The 20072-nt window shown below is 37.9% G+C and overlaps 1 protein-coding gene across 2 annotated transcripts in view; it reads left to right on the forward strand.

Moving 5' to 3' along the window:
* The window catches only part of LOC131958362 (zwei Ig domain protein zig-8-like), a 131758-nt gene that overhangs the window by 99490 nt on the left and 12196 nt on the right, over nt 1–20072 (forward strand). Inside the window, exon 3 of one of the 2 annotated variants that reach the window (XM_059323354.1) lies at nt 14093–14238. In XM_059323354.1, the coding sequence (XP_059179337.1) occupies nt 14093–14238 (146 nt within the window). The remainder of the gene's footprint in view (nt 1–14092; nt 14239–20072) is intronic. The other variant, XM_059323355.1, reaches the window with a different exon arrangement.

The raw sequence follows: 20072 nt of genomic DNA on the forward strand, positions 1-20072 counted from the left end.
AAATTAACAGCATATAAGGTTTTTATCAACACTAAATATAAGCAGTGGCCTATTATTCAACAGCAACCGACAGTGCGATAGTACTTAAATCTTATTTTAAATCTTATTTAGGTTGGAGTCTGAAGATAGACTGGGGGGGATATGACAATTAATTCAAATAATAACCCACAGTTCTTTCAAATATCAATATTTTTCTTTGAAATATCTACCAATAAATCTCCCTTTTTATTTATTAAAGTTGTCTTTTAATTTAATGTCTTCTCAGTTCACTCCATTAGAGTTAAATAATTTCTTTCACTGTAGACATACCACATGACACACAGTAAATCTGTTTCAGTAATCTCTCCCTCATCTTTAACAAAGTATGATCGGATTGGTTCGTTTTCTTCTAGACCGGGATCAGTCGACAATCACTTCCTTCTTGAAAAGGCTCTTTGCGCATGTCCATGATTGTTTGGGCAGACCAATAATGTTTCCTGATAGATCCACGTTTAAAGAGGGAACTGTTGCGAGGCCAAAAGTTATATTTTGTTTTAAATGTGTATACTTTTTGATAACTTGATTGTAGATAACTTGATTGTATGTCAGTGTTTCTTCCAGACTTTTTTTTCTCCGTGGGGGGGGGGGGGGGGCACTTGAAATTTTCGGAGGGGGGGTAGACTTTCTTCGGGGGGGGGGGGGGCGAACACTGTTAAAAGTATATATTTTCTATATAAATTATATAAATTTCATTTCTTTCGGGGGGGGGGGCGGTAAAAAATGTTCGGGGGGCCCCGAAGAGATGCCTGGAAGAAACTCTGTTGTATGTACAGGTAACGTCCCGTCCCTTACGTCTGTCAGCTGTGTGTAGAGAGGGGAGGGGGGTCTAATACATGGCCTAGCACAGGAGAGAGCCTAATCTGGCTCTCCACAACTTTGGGCCCAGGCTGTGCTTGGATTTCCAATGAGCATTCATCAAATGATCTATTGTTAGACAATGGAGCCATATTTACAAAAAAAAAATTCTTTATGTATCTTAAAGTCATATAATTTGTGATCTCCCTGAATATAATAAAACAACAATAAATTGTACGCTATTATGGTTTATGTTTACTGAAGTTTTACTGATATAAGTACAAGATAGAAATTATACATAAAGACTTCATGTCGAGGAGTAGGTTCGATCTATACATCAAACAATTACTTTTTTCTAGATCACGTAACATCATAAAAACCACAATAAAATCATTCAACTTTATATTAAAAAATTCTATCCCGCTTCTCTTCAGTAAATTAACAACAATTTTTTACTTCAATGTATCCCTAGAAAAAAAAAAAATTCTCGATAACGAGATTAATTTCTAATTTCTCCAGCTCTCCCTCGTGTTTCCTATTGAGGGCTAGTTTTTGTGTCTGCTTGTAGACTAGTTTAGCCTGCAGGATAAGACATGAAACTGGTCAGAGATTGTCACGTGATTACCGCAAAATGAAAGAAAAACCTGGCAAGATATAATACTGGCTAAAAATGGAAATAGATTCTAAACTGTAAAGCCTGGTTTAAAGAAAATAAAATACGTTCTCAACGAAAGAAGAGTTTTAAAAATATAAAGCACACTTTAAAAAAAAAACGTAAAAATAAAAGTTTTATGAAGATGCTAGAGAAGATACTGTCTAAATACTTTTCAAAATTTTCACCACGTTTTCAGCTAAGTTTAGCATGTTAAACTTAGGTCGATGTTAGCTTAGGTATTTTAGTTTATTCATTACATCTATACTGGTATTGTAGAATAGGTTCCTATTTTCTATGACAAGGAAAATCATGTTCTGCTTTCTCAAACAAGATATTGCGTTGAAGCTGATTAATAATGCATCCGTAATTAAAGCACGCAACTTGTTTTAAAAAAAAAAAAAAAACTTTTTTAACTCAATGTGACACACTTTTCATCTTTTGTTATCACTTTAACTTTTAACTCAGCGTCAAAGACTGAAGCTTGAATAGTGTATAAAGTAGTGTACAAACAAGTTGTTTAGTTTATAATATAAGTACTACTTAATATAATATTCAGTAGCGATTAAATACAATTTATATGATTTTTGAGATCGAACAAATAGCCTACTACTTTATATTATTTTTGAGGACGAAAAATTGCCTACAATTTTTTATTGATTTTCGGTAACGATTTAATACTACACATATGATACTGGGGAACGATTAAATACCACTTTACATTATTTTTGAGAACGATTTAATAATTCGTCATAATTTATTCGGGAACTAATTAAACTCTTATTTTAAAAGCGTGATATCCAATCAGTCTGGTTAAAACCGACTTGCTAATTGCGTGGGTTGGTTTTGATGATAAAATTTAATTGTTTACGGAAGTCAATGCACAAAAACCTCATTCAATTTTGTTAACTGTCGAGTGATTTTTAATGGGGCTTGATTTTTGTTTTTAATTTCAAATCCCTGTAGCAGACATTACCATAAATAAATCAGGATAAATAATTTCCCTGAATAATATATAAACAACGTTGGCCTATACCTTTTTGTAAACAATATTCGCCTACATCCTATGTTTATTCTATTCAAGGGCCCTACAATAAATACTTCAATTACTCAGCCATTTGTAGATTTAGCTGAGTATTGTTTTATTTTAGAGTTTTGAATTCCTCAATTAATTTTAACATCCGGGTAACATTAAATCATGCTCTGTGTTTAACCATCCAGTTTTTTCCGAACTCTCAGCCCCCACTTTAGTCTGATTGATTTGGCATTAAAAATTTAACCAGCTGAAAATTTATTTTTTTACCTCGGGCATGATAAAAATCTGGCCGCTGATGAATCAAGGGAGAGAAACAAACAATACCAACAGCAAGTCTTGACAAGGAAAAAACTGTCGCTTCATTGAATTATCTCCTCATGTTCCGTTATCGGCAACAGTTTGACGAACTTGAGAAGGAAAGAATCGAAGGCAATGGACTGAAGGGGAGGTAATTCAAAGGACAAATAACTCTAGACTGCGGTACTTCAAAATCAAGTGGGATTCGGGGTCCGGAAATAATAATATTCGCCATCTCTTCCCTCTTCCCACTTTCCGGCTCTCATTTTTCTTCTTTCATTCTAAATAGAATAGTTGTAGGTAATCTTAAAGTAAATTAACGTAATAGTTACGTTTATTCAGTCTTTAATACAATGTTGTAGTGACCGCGTGTGTATCAGAGTTTCTTCTAGACATCTCTTCGGGGAAAGCCTACCCCCCTCCCCCCGAACGAGATGGATTTTATAAAGTAAACATACACTTTTACTAGTGTCCACCCCCCCCCCCCCCGAAGAATGTTGACCGCCCCCCTCCCCCCCCCCCCCCCCTAAAGTATCAAGTGCCACCCGGAAGAAAAAAGTCTGGAAGAAACACTGGTGTGTACAGAGCGTATCTGTGTAGTGGTTGTATTGGTTGTGTATGTCGTGTGTTTAGTGTGTGAGTGTAGTGTGTATTGTGTATGTAATGTCCGAGTGTATGTACGTATGCAGTGTGTATGTCATGTGCGATTGTGTAGAATACTTCATCTGATTCTGATTGCGACATCCCTTGCCATCATTTAATAGCGGTTTGCGATTATCGTCAGAAAAAGTTTAAACTTACACATTAGCAAAACGAATTAGTATTTCTGCACATTTGTTGCAATGCAATACATGTTTTACTGTAAGAAATTTTTATATAAATTGTATTTATTTACTTCTATTCCAGTCTACTGTTTCGAGTTTGACGCAAAAACGTATCTGACATTGAGTATATTTTTACTTATTTTTTAAATTTTGGTCTGTATCAATATCAGATGAATGTATGTGTGTTGTACTTGCTATATTTTTCTGTATTATTTGCATAAGTACGTTATTTACAAACAAAGGGAGCAAACTTTCAAGCTTTGGTTTTTTACTTCGTTTTAAATTGTTCAATGTTTTGTTACTAAACATATGCGCTTAACTTATGTCACTTACAGACAAATCTACATTGCACTTATTGTTACGTGTGCATCAATTTAATGGCAGGTGAAATTTTTTTTAATGTTACCCTGATGTAATTATTATTACGCTTTGCTGGAAAAATATTTCGCTTTTTTTGAAGATTTGAATTAAAATTGATTTAATTTCAACTTAACTCTCAGCTAACATAATCTTTCCTTTTTTTCCTGTTTTTTCTTTCGTTCCGCGCGGTGTATGCAGACTCGAAAAGAATTTTCTAGACGAATTCCAAAACGGTCTTTTCAAAACCGTAGGGTGGGGCTGGGAAGGAGGGGGGGGGGGGGGGGGGAGGGGGGGGGGGCGTTTAACTTTGATTGATTTTCGTTTGATCGTCCGGCTGTTTGGGTAACCTTTAATGGAGACTCGTCGAATGGTAAGAAGGTGATTGAAGGCTGACGTTTGCCTCGTGTGGGGGGCAGGGGGGAGGGGGTTATGAGGGTGGGGATGATTGATGAGGTGGGTGGCGGGTTGAGTTAGTGCTTGACGGGACGGGAAAATTGTGACGTGACTGTATCAACACTCTACACACCAGGACCTGTTAAAGATGGACTTGTTTACGTTTTGATAAAAATATTTCATAACACTCCGATTTTTTTATATCCATTTTTATTTTTTTCGTTTTTGATTACATTCCAACTTTTAAAAATATTTCTTTTTTTTTCGATGTATTCATCCAAGGCTGTTAACCGGGTGTTGGGGGAAGGATAAATCTAGTCTGACCTTGCTTTTTGATCTGTGTCCCCGGCCTTGAACCATTCAAGGTCACCGCGTTACTAGGTTACTATCGGCCATTTAAACATCGTTTTCTGTCCAAGTTTTAAGTCATGTGAGAACGTCAGTGTCGCCAATATTACTTTAACCAAAGTGTCAGTAGTCAAATGAAACAATAGAATATAGAACACAGTAGCGTTGGTACTAGGAGAACCACATGAAACTACAACTTAGACTTCATAGCATCACCACTAGTACAACCAGTGCTAATACTTCACACCCGAATATATAACACTAGGCATGCTGCCCAGCTTCGCTTAGGCTTTCGAAAACATTGAGAATTTGAATGCTTAATTAATTCGCCCGAAGGTCGGTCTACGACCTCAAGAGTTATGAAGAGGTTCCTCCGTGGACATTTTTTTTTCGATTTATAGCTCATATAAGGTACCGGTCAGTCGAGGTCAGTTTTGACCCCCACATCGTAGACTTTTCGGCCAACCGGCCCCCGTGTTCTGTCGCACCAAGGCAAGATCATGCCAAATTTGAAGCGCCTGCGGCGCCGGGAAGTGCCCTATCGGACACCCGACAATCTAGATCTAGATCTAGATTCCTAAAAGAATTTTTTTTTTAAGTTTAGCCTGAGCATAATAAAAAAGAGTACATTAACCAAGTTGACTTGCTGTGTCTCGAACCCGCACCACCTGCGTGGTTTAATGTACACTAACATCTCCACTATTTAGGCACCTTATAAAATACGGAGAATGAAACACGTATTTTAAAATCTTAACTTACGCGAATATGCCTATTCTTTCAAATTAATTTTTTATCCCAAATTAGCCAGTTCCAAACAAAGATTTTGAATAAAATAAATAAGTCTTGAAATAGTTTAGTCCTAATATAGAAATGTATTTTTGGAATTGATTTTAGAGAAGTTAGAGTCTAAATCTAGATCTTAGCGTCTACGTCTAGATCTAGTTATTGCGTAGATTTAGATTTAGATTTAGTCTAGATCTAGAATCTCTAGATCTAGAATCCAAATACATAAAATAAATTTTATGAGTTTAGGCCGGAAAAATTGTATTGTATACATTTCATAGTGTACGTAGATCTAAATCAAATTTGAATGAAATAGTTCATTTCTTTTCATTCTAAACACGGCAGATGACGTCATTAGTTAATGTATAAGCAATAGTGACGTCACAGTTTTATGCGTTCTTTTTCACATATATTAATGCTTTTCCGGTTGCATAAATAATACTGTTTCTCTACATTCGAATACGCCTTTAATTTTTATTTTTCTTCTTTAACTAAAATTGTGGTTATACATTTAAAACATCTAACATATTATTTTCAACAAAAGTCCGTAAAAAGTTCTTCATATATCGCTGCCGATTCTGACGTGATGTCCGGCGAAAATATTTTGCGGACAGACAGAGAGAGAGAGAGAGAGATGTGCGAACGTGGGGATTTATATATTAGGATGGGTTTCAACGTGTTTGATATGTAACTGTGTCTGTTAAACAAGCAAAAAGTTTTACACCAAAGTAACAAACCAGGGAAATAACAGAAAATTAAAACATTGACAACTAGCTGAACTTGACCATTCACTGACCAGAGATCAATCGTCAATCACTTATTACTTACCGCCACCCCGCTCCTTCACAACCTTTCTACCTGAACCCCATCTTTCATCCCTCCTCCCCTGCCTATCTGAACCCCATTTTTTATCCCCTCCCTACCTGAACCCCATCTTTTATCTCCCCCTCCCTACCTGAACCCCATCTTTTATCTCCCCCTCCCTACCTGAACCCCATCTTTTATCTCCCCCTCCCTATCTGAACCCCATCTTTTATCTCCCCCTTCCTACCTGAACCCCATCTTTTATCTCCCCTTCCCTACCTGAACCCCATCTTTTATCTCCCCCTCCCTACCTGAACCCCATCTTTTGTCTCCGCCTCCCTACCTGAACCCCATCTTTTGTCTCCCCCTCCCTACCTGAACCCCATCTTTTATCTCCCCCTCCCTACCTGAACCCCATCTTTTATCTCCCCCTCCCTACCTGAACCCCATCTTTTATCTCCCCCTCCCTACCTGAACCCCATCTTTTATCTCCCCCTCCCTACCTGAACCCCATCTTTTATCTCCCCCTCCCTACCTGAACCCCATCTTTTATCTCCCCCTTCCTACCTGAACCCCATCTTTTATCTCCCCCTCCCTACCTGAACCCCATCTTTTATCTCCCCCTCCCTACCTGAACCCCATCTTTTATCTCCCCCTTCCTACCTGAACCCCATCTTTTATCTCCCCCTCCCTACCTGAACCCCATCTTTTATCTCCCCCTCCCTACCTGAACCCCATCTTTTATCTCCCCCTCCCTACCTGAACCCCATCTTTTATCTCCCCCTCCCTACCTGAACCCCATCTTTTATCTCCCCCTCCCTACCTGAACCCCATCTTTTATCTCCCCCTCCCTACCTGAACCCCATCTTTTATCTCCCCCTCCCTACCTGAACCCCATCTTTTATCTCCCCCTCCCTACCTGAACCCCATCTTTTATCTCCCCCTTCCTACCTGAACCCCATTTTTTATCTCCCCCTTCCTACCTGAACCCCCCCCCCCCCCCTCCTTAGCTGAACCTTATCTTTTATCTCATCTCCCTACCCGAACCCCATCTTTCATCCCCCCCCCCTTAGCTGAACCCCATCTTTCATTCCCCCCCCCCCCCTAGCTGAACCTTATCTTTTATCTCCCCCTCCCTAACTGAACTCCATCTTTCATCCCTCCCCTCCCCTTTCCTACCTTTTTCGTCCTCTACCTATATCTACCTTAACCCAATCTTTCAACCTCCTCCCCACCTTCCTACCTGAACCCATCTTTCATCCCCCTCTCCCTTACCTGAACCCCATCTTTCTCTCCCCTCCACCTCCCTTTCCCTACCTGAACCCCATAATCCCGTCATGTCTGCCTAGTTTATTTGCTTTATCCCCCATGTTTTGCCCAATGAATATCTTCCCCCTATATTGTTTTGACAACCAGTGTTGTATTTAGTCTGGTTACCCCGAGCCTTACCTAGGTTTCCAGTCCAAGTTATTGGAAGCCATGTATTCAAAGACGTCATAAACTCATAATATTACAATAGCGTGGGTGGGTGAGTTCACCTACACGCCTGTAGCTGTTATAGTCTCCACGCCAGCATCCTCGCCAGCATCCACGCCAGCATCCACGCCAGCATCCACGCCAGCCTCTGTTCCTGCAGTGCTGAGAACCCGTTAGATCCTCCATACCAGCCCCCCCCCCCCCCCACGCCTGTAACTGTTCAAACCACCACACCTGTCTATATACATACCTGTAGCTATTATAAAACTCACTGCCACTCTTCTTTAGAGATTTTAAAAAACTCACCTACAAAGCGAAAATGGGACGGCGTGGTCTAAGAGTTAGAACGTTAAACTGCTGACCCGACAGTCTCGAGTTCGAATCCGAGGTTCTAGTCAGTACCCTAAGTCTACCGAGCTCTGATGGTACCAAACTCATGTTAGGGAATGTAAGACAAAGTGCTGACCACACCTTCCCTTCATATGCCGAGGTCAAGAAACATGAACTCTACTTCATCTTCCCAATTGATCGTTAGGTCTAAAGCAGATTCTTTACTTAGTTTTACTGAAGCTAAAGCGTTTAGATTGATGTATGTTACATTCAAATGGGTTTTTTTTGTATCTCTTCGTGTGATGTGGTTATTTAGTGGAAATTATTCCTGGAAATGATAAATGGAATACGGTTATTTTAATGGTAATTTGTAAATGTTTTTTTTTATTTGGACTAGAAAAAAAATAACTAGCAGCAGATATCCGAAATTGCTGGAACCTCATTTCTAACCAGCCTCAATTTCAATCATATCCACTGACCGGAAACAATATTCCAGACTCCGCATGCGCATTCTGTCCAACAGTTGTCATTTTCTGCGCATGAGCAGCGGGTGGAGCGTACAACTCATCTTTACACGGGTGATGTCTGGGCCGAATTTCAACATGATTAAATTTTTCTCCGTGACATTTATTTTCCTTCATCAAAGTGACCTTTGAACTGGGTTCTGCTTGTACACTGATCAAAATGAGAGCCCCCCCCCCCTACATTCCTCCCCATACAACACACATTTTTAGGTTGAGCTAAATTGTTGTGTAAAAAATAGTTTTGTATCCCGAATTAATTAAAACTATGTTCTATGTTCATAAGACTGAGACTTCTTAAAGAAAATAGTTTTTAAATTGGTATTACATTAAAAGCGAACGACGGTTTGGTTCAGTGACAGAGCACACGACTTCTATGCTGAAAATCATGAGTTCGATTCTCGGACACTGATAGAGTCCATCCTTAAGAACCTAACCTGACTTGAGGCATGGTTTATACTAGTTTAAAACTGTAGTATGTGATAAGTCCATGGTATTTTACGAGTGTATCGAAGCTTTATGGATAGTCCCATGCTATTTTATGATTGTACCTTTGTTATATACCTATGATAGTCCCATGATATTTTACGAGATTACCGAAGCTATATAGATAGTCCCAAGCTATTTTATGATTGTACCGTTGTTATATAGATAGTACCATGTTTTATGATTGTACCGTTGTTATATAGATAGTACCATATTTTTATAATTGTACAATTGTTATAGTCTATGATAGTCCCATGATATTTTACTAGTGTATTGATGTTATATATGATAGTCCCATGATATTTTACTAGTTTACTGATGTTATATATCATAGTCCCATGGTATTTTACCAGTGTACTTATGTTGTATATGATATTCTCAGGCTATTTTACTAGTGTAATGCTGTAAAATGTGAAAATCTCCGGTTACTAGTTTAGCTCGCGTTTACTGAGAGTTCGAGCTAAATTGCAATCTTATATTTTCTGCTGTAAAAACTCAATGCGACTATCATTTTTTTCGCAGATAAGATTTTTGTATAGAATCAATTCCTGTCATGATCAGCAAAAAAAAAAATAATCACGTTAAAATATTAAAACCTGGGGAAAACAATAGCAATTGCATTGCACGAAAACGAACTATTTTTAGCTGAATAATTTCCATTATTTTACTTCCGGGGTAATTCATAATTCTACTTTGGTGACGTAGTTTCCTGCATGTCGTGTGCTGGAGTCGAGTCTTAACAGAAAACTGTGCCTGCGGTGCACTATGCCTGCGGTGTTCTGTGCCTGCGGTGCACTGTACCCGCGGTGCACGCACTGTACATTCAATGCACTGTGCCCGTGGTGCACTATGCCTGCGGTGCACTGTGTCTGTGGTGCACTGTGTCTGTGGTGCACTGAGCCTGTGGTGCACTGTGCCTATGGTGCACAGTGCCTGTGATGCACTGTACCTGCGGTGCACTGTGCTTGCGGTGCACTGCGCCTATGGTGCACCATGGCTACAGATACGAAATATTTATTATTTTATTTTACTAATTATCTAAATATATTGGAGAAGTCGAAACACGATCTTCATACAGCCGTGAGTGAAGTTAATCAAGCTAAAGCGGGGTAACTCTAACTTATTTGTACTTGATTTCATATAAACATTCGCAGTTATCGCGACATAGCTTCACGAAAAGGTCATATCTAGCTAGAATCAGCTAGAGGTGTATTTATTATTCGTGACAACAAAAACGTGCTTACGTTGTGCCGAAATCATGGGATATATTAAAAGAGATAACATGTCTCCTTGTTTATGAGAATTATGATCAGGTAAGTGAGAAGCTTACCTGTAAACCTACCTGTACTGCAGGTATGAGTTTCAAGCTTCCTCTACATACTGCAGCTACCTGTGTTCTATGCTGAAACGTGCATCAAACCATGGAATTAAAAGAAGCTTACGCATGCATCAGGAAACTAATTTCAAAGCTGGTGTTTCCCTCAGCATATGGATGGACTTCGATTTGGCAAGGTTGAATATTCGATAATTTTTAAAGCAAGTTTTAGAATAATTAAGCACGTGCTGATATACTCGCTAATGAGGTGGTGTGAGGAGGGTTTTTTGTTTCCATGTGTAAAAAGATGGTGTCGGCTCATTAGATAGTAACTACGTGGGGTGAGTTGGGTTCACTTTAGTTCTTTAAGGGGTCTGTACTTCAGGCTGATCGTCTTACTGGCGTGTGCTGGTTGTAAGGGAACAATACAAAATACTGGCACCAGAGTGTTAGCCTACTGGATATACAACGCCAAAAATGTTAATACAACACCTGAAATTTTGGAGAAAAAAAAATATTCCTTCGAAAAAAAAAACAAGGAAAACAAAATTAAATAATTAGCAAGATTGTGACTTGGTTTTAATAAGTTAAATAATGATATGGGTTTCTGGCTATTTATAGAAGTATGTATATTTAGCAAATTGCGTCGTATACTAGCCGTTGGTTATGACGTCACTTGTAATAGGATTTCGAAATTGGGCAAATCGCTTCCAGACACGGTATCTAAATATTGACCCGGAAGTATTTGTATTACACTCAAGTCTAGAAAGAGGCAGAGTCTTGTGATATTTCGTCAAAATACGATCCTGGTAGTAGAAAAATAGTTCGCAAATTTATATATATATATATATATATATATATATATATATATATATATATATATATATATATATATAATGTATGTATATATGTATATATATATATACATATTTATATTTATTTATATATATATATATATATATATATATATATATATATATATATATATATATATCTCCAATCTGTGTAAACCATATAAGAGGCTTCCGGTTACTTAAGTAAAATTGGTTACTTTTTGTTTGTGTATGTCCTGGTAGACCAATCAGTCAAATGAAGTTGATCAAATATTCAGAGAGCCTCTCCGCTGATGAAGGAAAATATTTTCTTAACATCTGGGTTAAGCTACTTTATAGTTAGCTAGACCTAGTCAACTAAATGGAGGATTTACAAAGCTTCCTGGCTCGATGGACGGGGGGGGGGTCTATTTCATTCTTTTTGTGTCTCAATATAACTTCTTCATAAGAAAAACGAAAAGTAAGTGGGACGTAGTTGTTTATTTCATTGTACGGACAACTCTTTTATTAACATTATTTTTGTAACCCCGACCACCTACACCATCCCACTACATCATGTCACCACACCATCCCACTACACCATCTCACTACACCAACTCACTACCCCAATCAACTACACCATCTCACTACACCAAACCACTACACCATCCCAATACACCAAACCACTACATCAACCCACTACACCAACCCACTACACCATACCACAACACAAATCAACAACACCAACCCATTCACCAACCCACTACAACAACCCACTACACCAACCCACTTCACCATCCCACCACACCATTCCACTACACCAAGCCATTACAACATACCACAAAACCAACCGACTACACTAATCAAACATAAAGTTTAATTTATTAATTCTTAATATTTCACAGAAACAAAATCCACTAAAATTGAGTGTAAAAGCAAATTCAAAAGTACATATTTTGCAAGTTCCAATAAATAAAAATAAGAAAAAATACACCAATATGCCTGATTTTTTATTTTTATCCCACAATGTTTAAAAAAATCGAATTTGTCTGAACTAAAATTCTGATTTTAATCAAATTTAAATTTCACATTTCACTTCACTGGACATGACTCCGCCGTGTGGAGCATGTCTAAGGAGTTGATTATCGCCAAATTTCAAGTACACAATAATCGATAATCCTTATCGCACTTTAGCTTTTGTAAGACTCGTTATATTTTTTGAGATCCTCGACAGCTGATATACAGTTTTATTTTTATAAATATCAAATGTCTTTCTGTAGAATAAATTATATTGATATATATATATATATATATATATATATATATATATATATATATATATATATATATATATATATATATATATATATATATATATATATATATATATATATATATATATATATAGTTATTTATTTATTTATTTATTTATTTATTTATTTATTTATTTATTTATCAATTCACGTGTAATATAGGCTTACATATATAGGCTTACAAATATAGGCATATATATATATATATATATATATATATATATATATATATATATATATATATATATATATATAAGAAACCCGAAACGTAGTGCAACGAATGATTGAGTGAAAGAAATACTGTGTTTACCCACTAGCCGAGCCCCTATTCCATCCGCCTGTTTCTAGACTCTCCACATTTTTAATAACACTTGTGGTATCGATCTAGGAATTCTTTTGCACTTTTTCCCCGTAGCAGACGACTTGGACAATCGGGTTTTTCCTATTTGTCCACCAAATGATGAATGACTGCAGCATGATTGGCTCCAACGTTTTTTTAAGATGACTTTTCAAGTGCAATGTGTACTTCAGATTGTGTGTCATTCGTTTTCCGACACCCACCCACCTTCTCCCACCTTCACTGTTTTACTACCTCACTATCTTAACTACCTCTCTCTTTAACTACCTCTCTCTTTCTCTCCCTCAAGCTTTTTCTCTGTTGTAGTCATAACGAACGTACAACAAAAGTTATTTCTCTACCTGAATGAATACCGTTTAAAATTTTAAACTCATACTTTATGCCGACGCATAAAAGCATGGATATTGCTGATTGTGTTTTCTGACTTGGAGTCACAAGTATGATGACTCCTTTCAGTCTTGCTCGATTGTATTCCTTTGCTTCGTTATAGAACTGCGTCATGTATGTGACACAAATGTCATCCTTACCTTTCCTCCCTTCCTCAATCGTAACCCGGAATCTTTAACTTCATCCTTGCCGGAGACAACATAAATTTGTAACGTCCTAAAACTATTTCAAGCAAAGATTTGATTGTATTCTTGTTTTGTTTTTGTTTGTTGTTTTTTTGTTTTGTTATTGTTTTTGTTCGATTTTTTCTTGTTTTTTTTTTCTCTGAATGACAAACATTTTCAGTAATCTAAAAATGTACAGACAGCTCTCAGACGAACTTCCCTTGACAAAGAACTTCTGTAGCTACCACGGTTATTCAAAATTTAATTAACGAACACGCCATACTTTTTATAATTTTCATTAGGAAATTAATTTAGAAAAACATAGTTTTCAATTCGAAAAATTGTAATGCCGCACTGAATATCGTTTTCTAAAGCTTCAAGTTTTTGTCACATTTAATAAATTTTTAAAATGTACTTACATTCTTGTTTTTTTACATTATGTTGTAAATCTGAACTCACACTCTTTAAACAAGTATTTAGTTTTTTCCTGCAGGATTTCTCTCACTGTTTGATCACTGCCTCCATCACCACCATCCCCATCTGTCCACACATCACCTGTAGCTTAGTATCCTGTCAACAACTGTGCTAATATTCCCTAGGGCTTTCTGTCCTCCCAGAGTTTTTGGAGAGCTACACCAACGTGCCTATGGAGCCCGTCTTTCTGGAGACCAACACAAACATCACGGCCAGAGAGGGGGGAAAGGCGGTATTACCCTGCAAGATACAACATCTAGGAACCAAAAAGGTAAGTCTTTGCATTTATATACTACTTGCATACCCGATCTCCGACACGGTAAATCTTTTTTAATTGTACCAACTTGAGAACAGAACAAAACTAAACACAAACACAAAAGCTGCATACCCGTGCTCCGCCAAGATAAATCTTTTTTGAATGTACTAACTTGGGAACAGAACTAAACACAACACAAACACAACACCAACACAAAAGAGAACACAAACACAAAAGCTGCATACCCGTGCTCCGCCACGGTAAATCTTTTTTTAAATGTACTAACTTGGGAACAGAACAAAACTAAACACAAACACAAAAGAAAACACACACAACGCAAAAGAAAACACAAATACAATGTAAACACAAACGCAGATATATATATATATATATATATATATATATATATATATATATATATATATATATATATATATATATATCTTTATGCCGTTTGTCCTAAGATATTTACTCGAATGGATATTTGCCGTATTCGGACAAACGTCCATTCGGGATGCCTGAATCTAGACTGACCCTCACCGTCACGATACGCTCCCACCACTTGACCGACCCCGACATGATACGCCCCTGCATACCGGATGACCCCCGGGACCCCCTGTCTGAGCTGATTCATGTCTGTATCCCCCTCCACCGCGCGGGACGATGCTGTGCCATTTGATTATGTAGATTTAGTACTCCAAGTGTTTATCCCAGACACAAAGTATCTGCTACTGGTCACACTCGCTGCTAAACTACGGAGGAAGAGCAAGGGAGTTAATTACGAGGAGGGGCAAAGGGGGGTTAAATACGGTACTGGCCCCCAAACAAATCACCGAATCAATGAAGGCCGACAGCGCAAAGATAAGAAAACTTTTTAATACTAACGCCTGGGTATATATCTCTCCCTCTCTCTATCTCTGAGCCTTTCTGTCGCTTTGACTTCTTAAGCTAGACTAGGGCGATTGGTTTCATTCGATATAGGCAAGGACCACATAGGAAGGAATAATCTGTTGGTAAATCCCAGTACAGGAGAGTGTCAAATCTACGGGCAACTTCTAAAGGGGGATAACTGGCATCGCGAGTCTCTGCTGAAGTATTTATAGCATGGTATTTTAGTAAGGGAGGTCACTAGGGGATAACAAAACTAGAAATTTTTAATTTTAGTCTAAGACAAGAAATCGTCAGGGGATGGAGAGAGTACTCTACAACAAGGGCTTTGGTGGTGTAACTCACTCCATCTTGGTAGGCTGAGAATCTATGTGTTGTGGGGGGACTGTGGTTGGAGTATCTTATATCGGATCGTTGAAATCGTTGACCACCCCCCTACCACCACCACCAACACCCTCAACACCACCATAACCACCCACACCAACAACCTCAACACCACCATCATCACCCACACCAACACCCTCAACAGAAATACCCCACTAGCACCACCTTCATCACACACACCAACACCATAACCAGCAATACCCCACTACTACCACCATCACCACCCACACCAACGCCCTCAACACCACCATCCCTACCCACACCAACAACCTCAACAGCAGCACTCACAACCAACACCAACACCCTCAACAGCAACACCCAACTACCACCACCATCACCACCCACACCCACACCCTCGCCACCACCATTATCACCCACACCAACAACCTCACCACCACCATCACTACCCACACCAACAATATCAACAGCACCACTCACAACAAACACCAACACCCTCAACAGCAATACACCACTACCTCCACCATCACCACCCACATCAACAACCTCAACAGCACCACTCACAACAAACACCAACACCCTCAACAGCAATACCCCACTACCTCCACCATCACCACCCACATCAACAACCTCAACAGCAACACCACCATCACCACCCACACCCACGCCCTCACCACCACCATTATCACCCACACCTACAACCTCAACACCACCATTACTACCCACACCAACGCCCTCAACACCACCATTACCACCCACACCAACGTACTCAACACCACCATTACCACCCACACCAACGCCCTCAACACCGCCATCACCACCCACACCAACAACCTCAACAGAAGACCACCAACACCGCCACCAACACCACCACCCTGCACCATCACCATCAAAAACAACAATACAATACACACATATATCCTGGTTTTAGATCCTTTATTTAAATGCATTAGCAAGTATTTCAACAAAAATAGATCCTTAATTTCCAAATGGTGACCTAATTAATGCGGAAATTCTAAACGCATCTTCTCTTAATTATTTGTAAAAATACATTTACTTTTTAAAAATTATTTTTTTCAACGCTTTTTTTTTATTGAAAATTTTTGTTCCGTCTTTTTTTCTTCACTTCCAACGCTCCATTAAAGTATCCCCTAAAACGGACATTTCAATATAATGCGGTTTAAAACTGGATCAATTTAACATCATTTACTATCTGGGGGCGAGAAAGGAAGCTTGCTTGTCAAGGGAGCTAATCAACCCGCGTACTGTCGGAATAGCTACGGCCTTGCTACAGCTTTTAATATTAAGAAGCCTGGGAAGGAAAGAGAACATCTTTCTCTTTGAGATCGGTTTATTTATACATCCAGAAATGGATTGCTGTTTTTTTAAAGAATAATTTGTTTATATATCCACAAATGGATTGTTTTTTTTTTTATAATTTTTTGTTTATATATCCACATTCGGATTGTTTTTTTAAGAATAATTTGTTCATAAACTAACAAGGCTTATTTTGTTTATACTTTTTAAAAAGTAAGTATAAAAAGCACTAAAACGAATATTTAGCTACATTACCTTTGTCAAGTTGATTAAAATTGAAGTATTTGCCCATCAAGTGTGTTAACTGCGTAAACTATATTTGGAACCACAAACAACAAGTCTCAATATTACAGCTAAAAAAGGTTTCAGTATAACAAGTCTCAATATTTTAGCTATAACAAGTCTCAATATAACAAGTCTCAATATTTTAGCTATAACAAGTCTCAATATAACAAGTCTCAATATTTTAGCTATAAAAAGTCTCAGTATAACAAGTCTCGATATTTCAGCCATAACAAGTCTCAATATAACAAATCTCAATATTTCAGCTATATGAAGTCTCAGATATTTAAAAATGAAAGAATTTACAAAAATATCCCGGAAAATAACCTTAGATATTGAAACTTTAACAAGTGTCATAAATTTAAACTGAGCAAGTAGACCAGTACCAAATATCTGAAGTATAACAAATGTCAAGATTCGAATTATAACAATGGCATGATATTTAAAAAGAAATTGAAAAGAAAAGAAAAATTTTGATTGCAATCTTGGACAAATAACCTCTTCAAGACTCTCCGGGCCTTTTTCAAAGTGTAACCTTACCCCGCACTAATAAGCACAATGAAGGACGAAATTGCGCACCGTTTTCGGGTCGCCAATGAAAGGAATTCCCGATTACTTATCTCCCATGATTAGATTCCAAAACGAGGCCAAACCATCGGCCACTGGAAGCCTCCCAACACTTTGAAATCGTTCCCTCGAATGTCTGACAATTCAATTCACTTCCATTTCTGTTTTCGATAGCTGGCCACTAAGAATAGAAGGTCGCCCTGGGCCAGAGTCTCATGTCACGTGCAATCGCTGGATGCTGAGATTGTGGGGATGTGGTTTACAGTGGGCAATCTTTTCTTGCAATATATGGCTTGTGGTTCAATCATACAATCTTTTCTTGCAATATATGGCTTGTGGTTCAATCATACAATCTTTTTTTGTAATATATGGGTTGTGGTTAAATCATATTTTTTTTCCTGTTCTCGAGTTCTGGTTTACATTTCACAACAATTTATATTTTCTTTAATTTTCGTTTTTTTTTTTTTTTTTTTTGGTGACTCGTAAATCTAGTTCGGCTAGATTTAAATAAAATGTTAAATTATTTAAATATTGTTTTTATTGTTATACGTATGTATGTGATATATGTTTAAATAAATGTCTTACTCGCGTTCATATTTAGAATCAGAAGTCCAAAGTAATTTCCCTTTTTTCTACTTTAACAGTTGCTTCCCTTTCCTGACTTTAATTATGTTATTTTGTCTGCACAAATCGAACAGTGTTGCTATTTATATCTCGTTCTTGAATAAAGTCTTGTTTAAGTCGACTAAAATGGACGAACTGAAGTTTGTAGTAACACTCCCAGCCTTAATTCAAAACTTAAACCACTGTTATAATTTTCTACAGACAATAATATAACTAGCAATATTACGTTTAACATTACGTTAAATTAAATTAATTTTATTTTATAAAATTAAATACCCTTTTCACTCGAACATTTTTTAAAATAAAATTGCAAATCCTGCTAAGTCACTTCAAGTTGAGTTTTCGCGATTTTAATTTCCAATTATTTATTTTTTCTGATTAATGATTTCGGTGCTTCGCTGTTCTAACATTTATTTTTTTAAATATTTTTCTAGAACTTAAGATTGTGTAATACTGTAATTGACACTTCATTAGGAAGGCTGTATGCGTAACTCGCACTATTTCTAGACAAATATCAAATTAATGCCATAGTTCAACAGAGAAATTAACCTTTAAAATCTGATTCTTGATGGAAATAAAATGAAAAACAAAATGTTAAACGGACCTAAAATACACATCCACTGTTGGGGTGAGAAGAAAAACAGATTTAAAGAATGAAAGAGATACTAAGTCCATGTTATCTGTTGATGGCAATTTCCGGTTCTGGGAATAGTGGCATCTATCACAGCAAAAAATGTCTTTCAGGATTCCACCCAGCAGGCTGATGCTACGACTTGAAGACTGCTGAGGTCAGCATTTTTAAACGGGTCTTAGACTAGAGTGAGATCCTATGGAATTTTTTTCTAGTGCTTTTTTTTTTGGTTGGTAGTCGCTAGGAAATGGCAGATTTAGAAGACATTTATCTCTTGTTTCTGCTAGGTGGGTTTTTTGTCAGTGTGGCTTTTTTGTGTGGGTATTTCGTGTGGGTTTTTTGTGTGGGCCTTTCGTCATGGCGGTGTATCGTTGGGTGGGTTTCTCGTCTTGGTGTTGTCTTTAGCATTTTGTGTGGGTTTTTTTGTCAGAGTGTGTATCATTGGTGGGGGTATTTCTTCATTGTGGGTATTTTATATAGGTCGTCAATGTGGGGACCCCCATCGTTTTTTATAGCATTTTATCTAGCATTTTTTACACCTATGGGACGGAGTGCTCTAGCGGTAGAGAGTTGGACTGCTAACTCGTAAGTCTCGAGTTCGAATCCGGGTTCAAGCCATTAGACCGTCCCTGAGTCCACCCAACTCTGATGGGTACCAAACTCACGTTGGGGAAAGTAAAGGCGGCTGGGCATAGTGCTGACCACACTATCTCTTCATATGCTGAGGTCACAGAAACAAGTGAACTCCACTTCACTTGCCCCATAGACCGTCAGGTTTGAAAGGGAAACTTTTTTACACCCACCTTGCCTGTGACTAGACCAGTGGGGATCCATCAAACATTTGCTTCATACACCGGTACATCGCACCCCCTGGATTGGGCATAAGGGGCAGTTTGGTCGAGGGAAGGCCCAAACTCGAGTCCGGGTACCGAACTCATGACTTTCAAGTAATCCGACGCATCTACCCCTTGGCCACACTTCCCTAATATGACCATCGGTATGTCATGTTTGTACATGCCATTGCTTATGATGTTAATAATAGATCTTGTGTCTTTTAATTACTGTAACAATTGATTTACTTTACACACTTAAGCACCCATGTCAATTAAGTATAAACTAATTACACGTTGGAAATCAGAACTACTTTCTTCTGTGGAATATTTTTTTTTACTCACAGCCGTGACGTCAACAAATTACG

The sequence above is a fragment of the Physella acuta genome, unplaced genomic scaffold, assembly GCF_028476545.2.
Source record: "Physella acuta isolate Inbredline_101_S28 unplaced genomic scaffold, ASM2847654v3 ptg001322l, whole genome shotgun sequence".
NCBI classification, from domain to species: Eukaryota; Metazoa; Mollusca; class Gastropoda; family Physidae; genus Physella; species Physella acuta.